At 38.5% G+C, this 17,898-nt stretch overlaps 1 protein-coding gene across 1 annotated transcript in view; it reads left to right on the top strand.

The window, feature by feature from the left end:
- SLCO1C1 (solute carrier organic anion transporter family member 1C1) overlaps window positions 1–17,898 on the top strand; it is a 73,259-nt gene that overhangs the window by 26,435 nt on the left and 28,926 nt on the right. Inside the window, exons 7-9 of the mRNA XM_045873782.3 lie at window positions 11,578–11,702; window positions 14,874–15,020; window positions 16,767–16,865. Coding sequence (XP_045729738.1) covers window positions 11,578–11,702; window positions 14,874–15,020; window positions 16,767–16,865 — 371 coding nt within the window. The remainder of the gene's footprint in view (window positions 1–11,577; window positions 11,703–14,873; window positions 15,021–16,766; window positions 16,866–17,898) is intronic.

Genomic DNA, 17,898 nt, shown 5'->3' with positions numbered 1-17,898 from the left:
ACAAATAAATAATGATATAATATGCCAGGTAATGTTAAGTCCTATAGAGAAAAATAACTTTCTGAAGACACATGAAGAGTATGTTGTGGGGAGGGAGGATTGCAGTTTAAGGTAGGGTTGTCAGGGGATGGCTCACCAAGATGACAACAGTTGGGAAAGACTGAAGGAGATGAAGGGGAGAGCCTTGCAGATAACTGGGGAAGAGAGATTTTTGTGCTGACTGAATGACAAATGTAAAGTTCCTGCTGCAAGAGGGAGTCTGGCATGTGGATGAACTGCAGGGAGGCCAGGCCTCTGTGGCTGAAGTGGAATGAGAAGGGGAAAATTGAAAGGGGAAAAGGAGAAGCCATCAAGGCTGTTTCTCAAACTTTGATGGACATTTGTGTGACCTGAGGCTCTTGGTAGAACGTAGATTGTGATTTAGTAGCTCTCCCATAGAGTTTGGTTTCAGCTGATGCTGCTGGTCTGCAGACCTCACCTTGAGCTGTAAGGTTGCAAACAATGGCAATGACTTCAGCTTCTTTTTGGAATGAGATGGGAAGCCAGTGGAGAGCTTTGAGCAGAATGACATGACCTCACTTACACTTTTTTAAGGGTCATGCAGACTGCTGCTTGAAAAAATGTCTGGTGGAGGAAACTTGGGAGTAGGGAGACTATTTAGGAGACTATTGTATCAGAGTCAAGATTGTGTCTGAGTTTGAATCCAGGTCAGAACTAAAATCCCTGATTTAAAAACATTTAAACCACTGGTCCCCTGTTCAATTACTTTTCTGTCTCTTTATCCAACATAGCCTAAATAGGCATAGATTACATGGATATCGCTATTTTACCAGTAAGAAGATTGAAATTTGAAGAGGTTGATTTTTGTAGAGTGTCATATATAGTAATTAGTGACAAAGGAGATACCTGCATAAAATTCCACTTATTCAAAATCTCAATGATTGTTATGCTTACACAGTTGCATTTTAATAGAATGAATTGAGAAAGCTCAAATAATTTAAAAATTTCAAAGTACTACATAATCATTACTGATACTCATTTTAAGAGCCTTGAGGCACTATAACAGTCTGTATTATGTTTATCATGATTTTAATGCCAAATATTCTCCTGTATAGCTAAGAACTGAAAAACAGTTATCCTCAGTAAGTGCTTCTTAACCTATTTTGGTCAGAGAACCATTTGATAAATGTAACAAAAACTATAAGCTTCTTCCCTTAGATACTAACATACTACAAAAATGTTCTTTTTCTTTGGGGTTCATGGAACCGTTGAGGTGTAGGTTATGCAAAATTGATATAAGGTGATCCATCTATCAGTCTGAATATTTTAATAATTCAATATATCTCTTCCTTACATGGCTGAGTAGGTTGTTAATATTTAAAAATATTACTCTGATTACTAGTCTTTAGTCACATGGTACCTGAACAAAAGGAGAATCAAGATGAGGCTGTGATGTCCTTTTATTAGGTACTGCTTCCCTGAGGATGCAGTGGAGCAGAGAATTTGGCCCATGAAGGATAATTTGAGAGGGGGTGTGGCTGGGGAACTGAGAATTATCACAGTGCTACCATTCAGCATGGCTCTTCTATCCAGTTGTTACTGTAACCATACATTCAGAGGAAAGGTGGAATTAGAAATAACTTAGAGCCAGATCAATAAACTGTAGAGGAAAGCAATGCCATCCAGATAAATGGATCAAAACCCCCACATATCAAAGGAGAGGAAGATGGAGGCAAAGTAGGAAGACCCTAGGCTTGCCTCATCCCATGAACACCACTAGATAACTATCAAATCATCCTAAATACTCCAGAAATTGACCTGAAGACTGACAGAACAAACTCCACAACTAAAGGGAGAGAAGAGTCACACTGAAGAAAGTAGGAAGTGTAGAGACCTGGTTTAGGGAAGAGACAGATCAGATTGCAGGTGCTGTGGAGGAGAGGGAGATGTGGTCACAGAGAAGGACAAGAGAAAGAGAAGCACACAGGGGAATACACAAGGAGAACGTTTTCCCCATACCCATTGGCTTGGAAAATGAGAGGGGCTGAACTTCATGAGTTCTTGGAACCAGTGGGGCATAAAGTTTGGAGTTTTAAAGGTCAGCAAGCTTCACTGGGAGCCCAGAGGGTAATGTGCTGCTCCTGAAGGGAAGGCAGGCAAACAATCCAGGGGCATACAGCATGGAAATAGTGATCTGAAGAATGCCTAGGGCGCACAGCAGGGACATTATTTGCTCTTCTTGGAGCATGTCCCTGAGAGACAGAACTCACAGAGATACCTCTCTGAAACAAAGGAGCTGGCTGGCCATTCCCCCCCCCCACCCCTTAGCATAAACACAGAGCCCCCTCAGGAAGCATCACAGTGCAGACACTGGCTGCCTAACTTGCTTATACCAAGCCCCACTCTGGCAGGACTGCTTTTCTCAGTCAAACTTGCCTCAGTCCCAGTCCCTTCTGGGTCCCTACCCCAGAAGACCAGCACAAACCCCTGCCCACACCACATCTCCCAAGCAGAGAGTTCTGCAGGACCTTGGTTCTGGTAGAAGCTGTGTCAAGCCTCATTTCATAAGCAGACCAGAGCACACCTAGTTAAAACTCACCACATTCAGGCCAATGTCCACCACAGGCAAGGAGAGTCTCAGAAGAAAGCTCAGAGAAAACACAACAGAAAATTTATTTGAGGAAATAATGGCTGAAAACTTCCCTAATCTGGGGAAGGAAACAGATATCCAGATCCAGGTGTTAAAGAGAACTCCCATCAAAGTCAACAAAAGCAGGCCAACACCAAGATGTATTGTAATTAAATTTGCAAAATATAGTGATAAAGAAACAAAAAGGCAGAAAGACAAAGTAAGTCCTTAACTTACAAGGGAAGACCCATAAGGCTAGTTGCAGATTTCTCAACAAACTTGGCAAGTCAGAAGAGAGTGGCATGATATATTCCAAGTGCTGAATGGGAAAAATCTGCAGCCAAGAGTACTCTATCCAGCAAGACCATCATTCAGAATAAAAGGAGAAATAAAGAGTTTACCAGATAAATAAGAACTAAAGGAGTTCATGACCATTAAAGCAGCCCTTCAAGAAATATTAGGGACTCTTAGTGCAAAGGAGACCAAAAGTAACAAAGATAAGAAAAGATCAAAGATATCTCCAGAAACAATGACAAAAGAAGTGATAAATGACAATAAATACATATCTATCAATAATTACTTAGAATGTAAACAGTAAAAAGACCTAGGGTATCAGAATGTATTTTAAAAAATCCATCTATATGCTGCCTCTAAGAGAGTCATTTTAGACCTGAAGACACCTGCAGATTGAAAGTGAGGGATGGATGTCAAAAGAAAGCCAGAGTAGCAATACTTATATCGGACAAACTAGACTTTAAAACAAAGACTATAACAAGAAACAAAGAAGGGCACTATCTCATAATAAAGGGGAAAATCCAATAAGAAGATCTAACAATTGTAAATATTTATGTGCTAAACATGGACGCACCAAATACATAAAACAATAACAATCATAAAGGAATTAACTGATAATAATACAGTAATAGTAGGGGACTTTAACACCCTACTTACATCAATGGACAGATCATCTAAAATGAAAATAAATACAGAAAAATGGCATTGAATGACACACTGTACCAGATGGACTTAACAAATATATTCAGAACATTCAATTCTAAAACAAAAGAATACACATTCTGTTCAAGGGCACATAGAACATTCTTCAGAATAGATCATATATTAGGTCACAAATCAGGCTTCAACAAATACAAAAAGATTGAAATCATACCATGCATGTTTTCTGTTTTTTTTTTATTTTTACATTTTTAAAATTTTATTATGTTAATCACCATACATTACATCATTAGTTTTTATTATTATGTTAATCACCATACATTACATCATTAGTTTTTGATGTAGTGTTCCATGATTCATTGTTTGCATATAACACCCAGTACTCCATTCAGTATGTGCCCTCTTTAATACCCATCACCAGGCTAACCCATCCCCCCACCCCTCTCCCCTCTAGAACCCTCAGTTTGTTTCTCAGAGTCCATAGTCTCTCATGGTTTGTCTCCCCCTCTGATTCCCCCCCATTCATTTTTCCCTTCCTGCTATCTTCTTCTTCTTCTTTTTTTTTTTTTTTAACATATAATGTATTATTTGTTTCAGAGGTACAGGTCTGTGATTCAACAGTCTTACACAATTCACAGCGCTCACCATAGCACATACCCTCCCCAGTGTCCACCACCCAGCCACCCCATCCCTCTCACCCCCCACCACTCCAGCAACCCTCAGTTTGTTTCCTGAGATTAAGAATCCTCATATCAGTGAGGTCATATGATACATGTCTTTCTCTGATTGACTTATTTCACTCAGCATAATACCCTCCAGTTCCATCCATATCGTTGCAAATGGCAAGATTTAATTCCTCTGATGGCTGCATAATATTCCATTGTATATATATACCACATCTTCTTTATCCACTCATCTGTCGATGGACATCTTGGCTTTTTCCACAGTTTGGCTATTGTGGACATTGCTGCTATGAACATCAGGATGCACGTACCCCTTCGGATCCCTACATTTTTATCTTTGGGGTAAATACCCAATAGTGCAATTGCTGGGTCATATGGTAGCTCTATTTTCAACTTTTTGAGGAACCTCCATACTGTTTTCCAGAGTGGTTGTACCAGTTTGCATTCCCACCAACAGTGCAGGAGGGTTCCCCTTTCTCCGCATCCCCGCCAACATCTGTCATTTCCTGACTTGTTAATTTTAGCCATTCTGACTGGTGTGAAGTGATATCTCATTGAGTTTTTGATTTGGATTTCCCTGATGCCAAGCCATGTTGAGCACTTTTTCATGTGTCTGTTGGCCATTTGGATGTCTTCTTTGGAAAAATGTCTGCTCATGTCTTCTGCCCATTTCTTTCTTTCTTCTTTTTTTTTTTTTTTTAAAGATTTCATTTATTTGACACACAGAGAGAGACAGTGAGAGAGGGAATACAAGCAGGGGGAGTGGGAGAGGGAGAAGCAGGCTCTCCGGCAAGCAGGGAGCCTGATGCGGGGCTCGATCCCAGGACCCTGAGATCATGACCTGAGCTGAAGGCAGATGCTTAACGACTGAGCCACCCACATGCCCCTGCCCATTTCTTGATTGGATCATTTGTTCTTTGGGTGTTGAGTTTGATAAGTTCTTTATAGATTTTGGATACTAGCCCTTTATCTGATATGTCACTTGCAAATATCTTCTCCCATTCTGTCAGTTGTCTTTTGGTTTTGTTGACTGTTTCTTTTGCTGTGCAAAAGCTTTTTATCTTGATGAAGTCCCAATAGTTCATTTTTGCCTTTGCTTCCCTTGCCTTTGGTGATGTTTCTAGGAAGAAGTTGCTGCGGCTGAGGTCGAAGAGGTTGCTGCGAAAATCCCTTTAGGATTTTGATGGACTCTTGTCTCACATTTAGGTCTTTCAACCATTTGGAGTCTATTTTTGTGTGTGGTGTAAGGAAATGGTCCAGTTTCATTCTTCTGCATGTGGCTGTCCAATTTTCCCAACACCATTTGTTGAAGAGACTGTCTTTTTGCTTTGGACATTCTTTCTTGCTTTGTTGAAGATTAGTTGACCATAGAGCTAAGGGTCCATTTCTAGGCTCTCTATTCTGTTCCATTGATCTATGTGTCTGTTTTGTGCCAGTACCATACTGTCTTAATGATGACAGCTTTGTAATAGAGCTTGAAGTCCAGAATTGTGATGTCACCAGCTTTGCTTTCCTGTTTCAACATCTGGTTATTCAGGGTCTTCTCTGGTTCCATACAAATTTTAGGATTATTTGTTCCATTTCTTTGAAAAAAGTGGATGGTATTTTGGTAGGGATTGCACTGAATGTGTAGATTGCTCTAGGTAGCATTGACATCTTCACAATATTTGTTCTTCCAATCCATGAGCATGGAACATTTTTCCGTTTCTTTGTGTCTTCCTCAATTTGTTTCATGAGTATTTTATAGTTTTCTGAGTACAGATCCTTTGCCTCTTTGGTTAGATTTATGCCTAGGTATCTTATGGTTTTGGGTGCAATTGTAAATGGGATCGACTCCTTAATTTCTCTTTCTTCTGTCTTGTTGTTGGTGTATAGGAATGCCACTGATTTCTGTGCACTGGTTTTATGTCCTGCCACTTGACTGAATTCCTGTATGAGTTCTATCAGTTTTGGGGTGGAGTCTTTGGGGTTTTCCAGATAAAGTATCATATCACCTGCAAACAGTGAAAGTTTGACTTCTTTGCAGATTCGGATGCCTTTTATTTCTTTTTGTTGTCTGATTGCTGTGGCTAGGACTTCTAGTACTATGCTGAATAGCAGTGGTGATAATGGACATCTCTGCCGTGTTCCTGACCTTAGGGGGAAAGCTCTCAGTTTTTTCCCATTGAGAATGATATTCGCTGTGGACTTTTCATAGATGGCTTTTATGATATTGAGGTATGTACCCTCTATCCCTACAGTCTGAAGAGTTTTGATCAAGAAAGGATGCTGTACTTTGTCAAATGCTTTTTCTGCATCTATTGAGAGGATCATGTTTCTTGTTCTTTGTTTCATTAATGTATTGATTGATTTGCAGTTGTTGAACCAACCTTGCAGCCCAGGGATAAATCCCACTTGGTCATGGTGAATAATCCTTTTAATGTACTGTTGGATCCTATTGGCTAGTATTTTGGTAACAATTTTTGCATCCATGTTCATCAAGGATATTGGTCTGTAATTCTCCTTTTTGATGGGGTCTTTTTCTGGTTTGGGGATCAAGGTAATGGTGGCCTCATAAAACGAATTTGGAAGTTTTCCCTCCATTTCTATTTTTTTGGACAGTTTCAGAAGAATAGGTATTAATTCTTCTTTAAATGTTTGGTAGAATTTCCCTGGGAAGCCATCTGGCCCTGGGCTTTTGTTTGTTCGGAGATTTTTGATTACTGCTTCAATTTCCTTAGTGGTTATAGGTCTGTTCAGGTTTTCTATTTCTTCCTGGTTCAGTTTTGGTAGTTGATACATGTATAGGAATGCATTCATTCCTTCCAGATTATCTAGTTTGCTGGCATATAGGTACTCACAATACCGTGAACATTTTTTGACCAACAATATGAAACTAGAGGTCAACCACAAGAAAAAATCTGGAAAGACCACAGATACCTGGAGGTTAAACATCATACTACTAAACAATGAATGGGTCAACCAGAAAACCAAAAAGGAAATGAAAAAATACACTGAAACAAATGAAATGAAAACACAATGGTCGGAAACTTTTGGGATGTGGCAAAAGGTATTCTAAGAGGAAGTATAAAGCAATAGAGGTCTACCTCAAGAAGCAAGAAAAATCTCAACCTAACCTTACACCTAAAGGAGCTAGAAAAAGAAAAACAAATGAAGCCTAATGCCAACAGAATGAGGAAAATAATAAAGAGCAGAAATAAATTATATAAACTCTAAAACAAAAACAAAAACCAGAACAGATCAATAAAACCAGGAGCTGGTTCTTTGAAAAAATTAATATTAATAAAACTCTAGCCAAACTTGTCAAAAAAGAAAAGAGAAAGGACCCAAATAAATAAAATCACAAAGGAGAGGGGTGCCTATGTGGTTCAGTTTTAAAGTGGTTAAGTGTCTGCCTTTGGCTCAGGTCATGATTTCAGTGTCCTAGGATTGAGCCCTGCATCAGGCTCCCTGGTCAGTGGGGAGTCTGCTTCTCCCTCTCCTTCTCCCTCTCCTTCTCCCCCTCCCGCTGTGCGCTCTCTCTCTAATAAATAAAATTTATTTAAAAAAATCACAAAGGAGAGAAGAGAAATAACCAACACCACAAAAATATAAACAATTACTAGAGAATATTATGAAAAATTATATGCCACAAATTGGACAATCTAGAAGTAGATAAATTCCTAGAAACCTATAAATTACCAAAGCTGAAACAGGAAGAAACGGAAAACTTGAATAGACCTATGACCAGCTAAGATACTGAATCAGTAATCAAAAACCTCCAAACGAATAAAAATCCAGGGCCAGTTGGCTTCACAGGGGAATTCTAAGGAACATCTAAAGAAGAGTTAATACCTATTCTTCTCAAACTATTCCAAAAAATAGAAAAGGAAGGAAAACTTCCAAATTCATTCTATTGGGCCAGCATCACCCCGATATCAAAACCAGATAAAGACTTCACTAAAACAGAGAACTACTGGCCAATATCCCTAATGAACATGGATGCCGAAATTCTCAATAGAATACTAGCAAACCAAATCCAACAATACCTTAAAGAAATTGTTCACCACGATCAAGTGGAATTTATTCCTGGGTTTCAAGGGTGGTTCAATATTCAGAAATCAATCAGTGTGATACACCACATTAATAAAGAATAAAAACCATATGATTATTTCAGTAGATGTAAAAAAAGCATTTGTCAAAGTACAACATCCATTCATTTTAAAAATTCTCAACAAAGTAGAGTTAGAGGGAATATACCTCAATATAATAAAGGCCATCTGTGAAAAACCCACAGCTAATAATCATCCTCAATGGAGAAAAACTAAGGGCTTTTCCTCTATGGTCATGAACAAGACAGGGATATCTTTTCCCACCACTTTTATTCAATATGGTACTGGGACTCCTAACCACAGTAATCAGACAACAACAACAACAAAATAAAAGGCATGCAAATCGTCAAGGAAGAAGTCAAACTTCGCTATTTGCAGATGACGTGATATTCCATATAGAAAACCTGAAAGACTCCACAAAAAAACTGCTGGAACTGATAAAGTCAGTAAAGTGGCAGGATACAAAATCAGTGTACAGAAATCTGTTGCATTTCTGTTAATAAATAATGAAGTAGCAGAAAGAGAAGTTAAGGAATCAATCCCATGTACAGTTGCACCCAAACCAGTAAGATACCTAGGAATAAGCCTAACCAAAGAGGAGGAAGACCTGTACTCTAAAAACTATAAAACATTGATGAAAGAAATTGAAGATGACACAAAGAAATCGAAAGACATTCCATCCTCATACATTGGAAGAACAAATATTGTTAAAAATGTTTTTTTAACCAAAGCAATCCACACATTTAATGCAATCCCTATCAAAATACCACCAGTAATTTTCACAGAACTAGAATAAACAATCCTAAAATTTATATGGGACCACAAAAGACCCCAAATAGCACCCCCCAAAAAAACCTTGAAAATAGAAAATCAAAGCTGGAGGCATCACCATTCCGGACTTCAAGTTATATTACAAAGCTATAGTGATCAAGATAGTATGATACCAGCACAAAAATAGACACATAGACCAATGAAACAGAATTGAAACCCAGAAATGAACCCACAACTATATGGCCAACTAATCTTCAGCAAAGCAGGAAAGAATATCCAATGGGAAAAAGACAGTATCTTCAATAAATGGTGTTGAGAAAACTAGACAGTGACATGCAAAAGAAACTGGACCACTTCCTTACACCACACACAAAAATAAACTCAAAATGGATGAAAGACCTAAATGTCAGACCAGAAACCAGAAAAATCCTAGAGGAGAACAGAGGTAGTAACCTCTTTAATATCAGCCATCTCCTTTCTAGATATGTCTCCTGGAGCAAGGGAAACAAAAGCAAAAATAAACTATTGGGGTTTCAGCAAATTGAAAGCTTCTTCACAGTGAAGGAAACAATCAACAAAACTAAAAGGCAACCCATGGAATGGGAGAAGATATTTGTAAATGACATCTGATAAGGGCTAGTGTCCAAAATATATAAAGAACATATAAAACCCAACACTTAAAAAATGAATAATGCAATTTAAAAATGGGAAGAAGACATGAACAAACATTTTTCCAAAGAAGACATACAGGTGGCCAACAGATGCATGAAAAGATGCTCAACATCACTAAACATCGGGGAAATACAAATCAAAACTACAATGAGATATCATCTCACACCTGTGAGAATGGCTAAAATCAACAAAACAAGAAAAACAGGTGTTGGTGAGGTTGTGGAGAAAGGGGGGACCCTCTTGCACTGTTAGTGGGAATGCAAACTGGCACAGCCACTGTGTGAAAAACAGTATGGAGGTTCCTCAAAAAGTTAAAAATAGAACAACCCTGGGGCGCCTGGGTGGCTCAGTCGTTAAGCGTCTGCCTTCGGCTCAGGTCATGATCCCAGGGTCCTGGGATCAAGTCCCACATCAGGCTCCCTGCTCGGCGGGAAGCCTGCTTCTCCCTCTCCTACTCCCCCTGCTTGTGTTCCTGCTCTCGCTATCTATCTCTCTTGTCAAATAAATAAATAAAATCTTTAAAAAAAAATATAGAACAACCCTGGGGCATCTGGGTGGCTCAGTTGTTAAGCATCTGCCTTTAGCTCAGGTCATGATACCAGGGTCCTGGATTGAGCCCTGCATCCAGCGCCCTGCTCAGCCGGAAGGCTGCTTCTCTCTCTCCCACTCCCCCTGCTTGTGTTCCTTCTCTCGCTCTCTCTCTCTCTGTCAAATAAATAAAATCTTAAAAAAACACAGAACAACCCTATAATCCAATAATTGCATTACTAGGTATTTACCCAAAGGATATAAAAATACTGATTCAAAGGGATACATGCACCCCTATGTTTATAGCAGCATTATCTCCAGTAGCCAAATTATGGAAACAGCTCAAGTGTCCATTGACTGATGAATGGATAAGGAAGATGTACTATACTCTGGAAAATTACTCTGCCATCAAAAAGAATGAAATTTTGCCATTTGCAATGACATGGATGGAGCTAGAGGGTATTACGCTAAGTGAAATAAGTCAGCCAGAGAAAGACAAATACCATGATTTCACTCACATGGAATTTAAGAAGCAAAACAAATGACCAAAAGGGAGAGAGAGAGAGGGAGGGAGGGAAACAGACTCAACTCTAGAGAACAAACTGATGGTTACCAGAAGGGAGGTTCGTGGGGGGATGAGTTAAATAGGTGATGGGATTAAGGAGTTCACTTGTGATGAGCACCTTGTGTTGCAGGAAGTGTAGAATCACTATACTGTACACCTGAAACTAATGCTACACTGTATATTAACTAACTGGGATTTAAATAAAAACTTAAACCCTAAAACCCCACATATCATCATCAGTTCTCTAGAATCAGCAATGCAGTTGTTCTACTAAATTTACAACTCTAAATCCAGTGTGCAAGACCATAGTTTTCAATTATTTCTTTTCCGCTGACTTAGAGATAATCATGATTTTATCAAGTGTTGGATATTTTTTATCAGGGGAGCAGGTGATTTAGAGTCATTATTTTTACATTAAAATGAACCCTTGTATTTTCTTTTACTACACCGGGTAATTGGTTCAGATATGGTGGAAATAACAGTAAGCCAGACTTTCTGGCAGACTTTCTGGCTGTCTAGACCTTCGGGTCATTGTTGTTAAATGCTGGTTTGATTTTAGTGATTCAGATTCAGGGGTATTTGCAAACTCAAACAGGTGCCCTAATGAGTCATGTAGTGTCCATATAATATTTTTAGCATGATGTTAAATGAGTCTGTAGTAAAGAAAACATTCTTTTTGTACAGGTACAGATATGAAAAGTATTCTCCTTTCTCTAATTCCACTCTCAGCCTCTCTCCATGTCTCTTGGAGTCAGACAGTCAATTACCTCTCTCGGTTATAGAAAAATCACAATCCAAAAGAAATGATGGTAAGATGATTTTTTTTTACTTGACTAAGAAAGCTTTTAAAAAAGAATTAATATGTGCTTTAGGATGGACAAAAATTTCTGTGTTTTTTTTTTTCTGTCAAAAGCTTTACTATCTAAATTGGGTTATTATAGTGTCATAAAAAGTCCTAGAATATAAGGCAGTATATGATGAGATCCTAAGAGAATATGCAGAGATTCAAATCTTATGGAAAGGGGCATTAATTGCCAGTGACTGAGAAAAGGTCCCAGTGGTTCCAAATAAGGTGGGCCATCGAATAAGGATAAAACTAGCTTGGCATGTACAAATCTCAGTCCATTGCTCAGCTATAAAATATATTTTTCCCCCGATCTCAATTGAAAATCTGTGTCCATCCCCTTTTCATCAGAATGACAAAAATTTAATCTCAATTTGTCCCTAACCTTCACCCTTTCCCCAAGGGTTGCTTGCATTCTGGGGAGCTTACATAATAGCAAAGGGGGTGGTTGTGGGAGGGGCCTCTTGGTGTTATCAGTCCCTGGTCAACTTAGATATTTAAAATCCCTCTGGCCTCAGTGTTTGGTCATACATGTCATTTTAAGGCCATCCTATGTCTACCTTTATGTCCTTTTTAGCACAGCAGCTCTCTCTAATGTGGAAGTGACAGTCTTGGAAACTTGGAAATAGTTCTCTTTTCCACACAAGACAGGATGCAGGGAATTTTGTTAGAATCTCTAGAGTTCCGTATGGCTGACCCATATTCCATATCAATGCATTGTGTGAGCCACCCTTGGGAACATGGGAATCCTCTGGAAACCCTTTGAGGAGTCAAAAGCAGGGCCACAGTGTACAACCGTCTCATCTTTTGGGTCTTGATACCTTCCTGGGCTCTACCTGGCCATGGTGGCACAGCTTCTCCCTGCTCATGGAGTCCACACATCTACCCACAAGTGTCTGCCATGTCTCCAGGATGCTACAGAGACAGGAGCCCAAATGCCCTCTCTCTACTGCCCTTCAGCATTGACATACTCTGCGCTTCCTCTTCACCACTCCCACCTCACTCCCTGCTCCTAGCCTCCGGATTGATTTCTTTATAGGCAGTGTGGAAGCTTCTCTTTTATCTACCTGTTAGTCATGCAAATCTTTTATTTATATCATAAAACCTTTAATTTCCCCTAATATCCTCAGTGCTTTCTTTGAGATGTCTTTTTCCTGAGCAGTGAACACTTGAAGTCTGGTTATTTGAATGAAGGGAAGGGCCAGAGGATTAAAGGAAATCTAGAAATATGAGGGGAGGAGGTAGGGAAGATGTAATCATGTAAAAAGTTTACCCCATCCCGCTGTATGAAAAGAAGTAGAAAAACACCCTGGAAGGAGAGGAGAGTATAAGAGGAGGGTTTGAAGATGTTTTGTTTTTGTTTTTGATAATCACAAAAGATGTAATATAATTGGCAATACAACTAATTAGGAAATATTTAAACCTTTAATATTAAGAGAAACATATGGTTTAGAGGCAGGAATTAAAATGTTTTTAGTGGGAAGAGACAAGTTATTAGACAGGTATACAGTATAAGACTCACAACTCAATCTTTTTCTTTCCTTTAAATGAGGTCTTGCTCCCTTACAGTCATAGACTTATGTGGACATCAGCCATAGTGGACACAAAGTTCATCCTAAAAATGATAGTGGGGTAAATATAGGGCTCTTCCCAAAAATGCTCCCTGTACAACTCCCATTCCCCCCACAACACTGGAGAGCAGAGCTGTCCAACAGAATTCTCTGCGATGGTGGAAATGTTCTATATCTAGGTTGGCTGATACAGCAGCCATTAGCCACATGTGACCATTGAGTACTGTAATATAGCTAGTGTGACTGAGGAACTGAATTTTTAATGTTCTGTAACTTTAATTTACATTTCAGTAGCCACATGTGGTGTGTGGTTACTATACTGGAAAGCACAGATCTAAGATGTCTTCCCCTATCTATAAGACTTCCCTACCAGCAAGCTTCTTGGAGTCACACAAATGTTAGGAGTAGAATTGATATTAGAATTAGGTTTTTTTTTTTTTTTTTAGAAAAGGAATTAACATTATATTTGGGGGGAGTGAATGGAAATCCACAGAAGATAAATAAAAAAATGCTTGGTCACTTGGCTACATTTCCAGAAGAGGCAGAGTTAGGAAGCAGCAAGACTACACACACGATAGTCTGGTCTGTCACACAGTCTGACTCATCTGCACAAGAGAATTCACCTCAGTTCTAAATAACCCATATTTTACCTTCAGATTTTACTTTAAGGGCTACTAATAAGTGGAAATAACTCCTACCTCATAGGATTATTAGGAGAATTTAATTTTAAAAATGCCTGCCAATCACTTAGCCCCGTGCCTGACAGAAAGGGAGCATTCAGAAGTGGTGATTGTTGGAGATAGAAAATATTATCGCTTTTATTAAAGTGATTAAACTCTTCAAAGTGTATTTCACTTGTGATATGGGAGTTAATTCTCCAGCTTCACGTGGTTATATCAAGATATGACTTCTACAAAAGCATTTAAAAATTGTTAGCTTTGAATTTCATTCTAAGAAGACTGCCGAAAGGTTCTTTCCGTTCGAAGAGTTATACTACTAAAGCATATAGGGTTTTAAATTTTTATGTGAAATTAGTTTCCTTAACATGAGCCCTAAAAATGGTTATTCACTGTCAAACAGTTGTGATGCTGTCCAAAGTTGAAGTATCACCCATATAAAATTTTGGATTTCAGATAAAACTTGGTCAGCAATAAAATTACAAGTGATTTCTGTTGAAAAATTGAAAAGTTTAAAGATTAAGGGGAGAAAATCCTTCATTCAAAATTTTGTGTTTTGTTTCAGACAGGATATTGAATGTTATTGGAGCATAGGAATTCAAAGAATTCAGTGTAAATATAGAACAAAAAAGAGAAAATAAGAAGCAAGGCATCAGAAAGAAGAATCAAAAGAGTTCCTTGATCAAAATCTCTGGGGTATTTACATTGCCTAAAACATTGAAGCCAAAATATTTTCCAAACTTGCTCTGACTCCTATCAAATTATGTCTATTGGAAATTTCACTTTTACATCCTAATCCAATTTTAGGACAGCTTGTAGAAATGCAGAATAAATATTTAACTTTGATACTGACCTAATTTCATTCCTCTTATTCACTTTCCTTTCAAGAATGTGAAATGGATGCCGGCTCTTCCATGTGGGTTTATGTTTTCCTGGGGAACCTTCTTCGTGGAATTGGGGAAACTCCTATTCAGCCTCTAGGCATTGCCTACCTTGATGATTTTGCCAGTGAAGACAATTCTGCTTTCTATATTGGTAAAGCCTACCTCATTCATCTTCTTGGGAAGCAGGGTACCTGGTTTTCTCAACTCCATTCCAAACTAAATAGAGCATGGAAGGTTTTATCCTTCAGATCCAGTTCCTTTTTTGAGTTCACACGTTTCTGAGGTCCACACTGAGGATTTGGATGATGAAGAAACTTGAATTAGAAGGACCAATTGCATTCGGGAAAGAACATCAGATTAAAAGGAAATAACTGGAAGATCAACTGCCATGATGTATGACTTTGTGCAAATATCTTCCTGGACTTCAGATTTCATAGGTTCTTTTTACTGGGTTAACTGTACTCCTGAAGCATTTAGGTGTCATTTATATTCATTTTTTTATTTTGTTTCCAGAGCCCTAGAAACTACTTCCCATCTTTTAAGCCCTGACTATTTAAAGCATTTTCTTCCTGTGAGGGGTAGGCAAGGAATTCTGAGTTCTCAATAGCAAATATGAATGGATAAAAACACAGAAAGGATGAGAGCAGCAGCTAAAATCATTCTCTCTCTCTCTCTCTCTCTCTCTCTCTCTCTCTCCAGCAAACTCAAATTCCAAGGCCAGATGCATCTAAGTAGCATTTATGGAGTACCTCTTGAGTCTTGGAAACTAAATTTTTCTCCATTTCACACATCAGTCTTGATTTCTTGGGGCTCTGATCTTTTGAGGGCCTGGCCTTCAAGGGATAGAGGACAAGATTTAAATTCACTGAGAGGGGCTGGGACTAGCTCCACAGTATAGTTCTACCCTGGCCATGTGCACAGAACTCCAGAGGGCTCTCATTACAGTCAGGCAGGCTGTGATTAAAAACAGGTTACCTGCTCTGATGGAAAACTGCAGCGTAGATCAGGACCTGGAACAGAAGCTCCATCACATGTGCTAGGCAGTTATTCTGGGGACTGGAGGAAAGGTTGCAAGCCAAGAGATGCATGCAGGTGTCAGGGTGTCCCCTTCCTGCTCTCTCTCTTCACCACCTCTTCTTTTCCAGAAAGGATCTGGTAACTGCCATTTACTCCTCCTCTTAATTTAAATTAATCTGCCAGGGATATGTGTGCATCAAGCTGTGGTGAAATGAAAAGGCAGATGGGCCATACAGCTACATTTCTGATACCCAGGAACGGTGTTGTTTAAGCAATCTGCTCTAGTTTCCTGTTAATGCTGCCCAGGCTGGTCATGATTGTTTCCAAGAGCACCTCTCTGTACTCGCAGGTCTAGCTCCTTGGCTGGCTGTGTTCAGGGATCTGCATAGCTACTGCTCTCACATGGTCCCACAGACTCTCTGAACGCATGCACTTTTGGTCTAAGGTGGAAGAAATCAATTTTAATGTCAAAATAACTCTTATGCTTAACCAACCATGAAAAGTTTTTGAAAGACTGTCAAAATAGTATAATTCTGTTTTTTTTGTTTTTGTTTTGTTTTGTTTTGTTTTACTCCTTTTACTCCTAAGGAGTAAAGTTTGCTCCATTTGGGGGAAATTACTTTCTTTAGAATCTTGGTGTTATTTCCTTACTAAGAGGTAATTAATGCCTTCCAAGTGTTCATTGTTCTTCCAAAGCTGAGAAGGACTTATTTCCTGATTCAATAAGGTTGAAAAATTGACAAATTAAACACACTTAAATGAAGAGTTGATGAGATATTTTCAGCTACTAACTGGATCTCACTCCTATTTCTTGTTTAAAAATTTATTAATTTACAAAAGCGGAGAAATGCCGCTTTTTTTTTTTTTTTTTTGGGTGCAGGGTGTGTGCAGACGGTTGCAATTGTAGGACCGATCTTTGGCTTCCTGCTAGGCTCATTATGTGCCAAACTGTATGTTGACACTGGCTTTGTAAACCTAGGTAAGAAAGTTTATTTTTATTTATTTATTTATTTATTTATTTATTTATTTATTTATTTATTTATTTATGTCACTGCAATTTTTTTAACGGGGATGGTGTAGAAAATATCAAATTCCCTTTTCATAAAGTTACAGGATGGTAATCTTTCATAAAATGAAAATAATCCACTGAAAATTTGTCATTGATCTAATCACTGCATGCTTTAATAAATGGAATATGAAAAATAGGCAGTGGTTAGAACTGGATGACCCATGGTTTGTTATTCAGATGTATCATTTTTCACTTCTGGTTTGCCACTTCAAATGCATTCCAGCATAGTTAAGACTAAAAACTGTGGCTTCTTGTTGGCTCTTGTTGGTTCAGGTGTAATAACAAGACAGACACATCAATTGATAATCTATTTTGTAGACTTGCCAGGAAGACCAAGAATTGAAAGTGTTCTGGCAACCAAAATATGTTCTTTACTGTACAAATCTTTTTTCAGGTGGAGGCATATTAGAGTGTGTCTACCTTATTCTCTGGGAGAGTACTTGTGGAGGGAGTAAATGGGGGACCTCATCTTTCCATAGCTATTAATGTGTTCCTGTCCTTGTGAGATGTACCTCCTGGATATGGACATTTACTTTTCTTCCTTTTTTAAGAAATTCAAGAAAGCAGTTAGAAACAAGAAAACAAGTTTCAGCTTTAAAAATTCTGAAACTGCATTTTGAAGTCCTCATGTGTTAAAATTAAATGCAAAAACTCTTGCACCAATTTTTCTTTTTTATCAAATAAACTACAAGACACATTCTAAAAATTTTATTTATTCATTCATTTATTCATTAACCTCATTAATTTTGCATCTATTCTATCCCAGGTGCTGTTCTACCACAAAATGGTGAATAAAATGGAAGTTGAGTATCTTGACTTCCTGAGGTTTTAAAATCCAGTCATGGAGATTGATTCAGATAAGAAAGCATAGGTGTGATGAGTGGTACAGAGGGAAATTGTTAAGGGAAGCAGTGAAGATGCAGTGATGAGCCAGTGTGAACAT

This window comes from Mirounga angustirostris, unplaced genomic scaffold (genome assembly GCF_029215605.1).
Source record: "Mirounga angustirostris isolate CCGP_5_RB_7025 unplaced genomic scaffold, mMirAng1.0.hap1 SCAF_5, whole genome shotgun sequence".
Classification (NCBI taxonomy): domain Eukaryota; kingdom Metazoa; phylum Chordata; class Mammalia; order Carnivora; family Phocidae; genus Mirounga; species Mirounga angustirostris.
The sequence above is the reverse complement of the archived record's forward strand: the minus strand, read 5'-3'. Positions and strand labels throughout refer to the sequence as shown.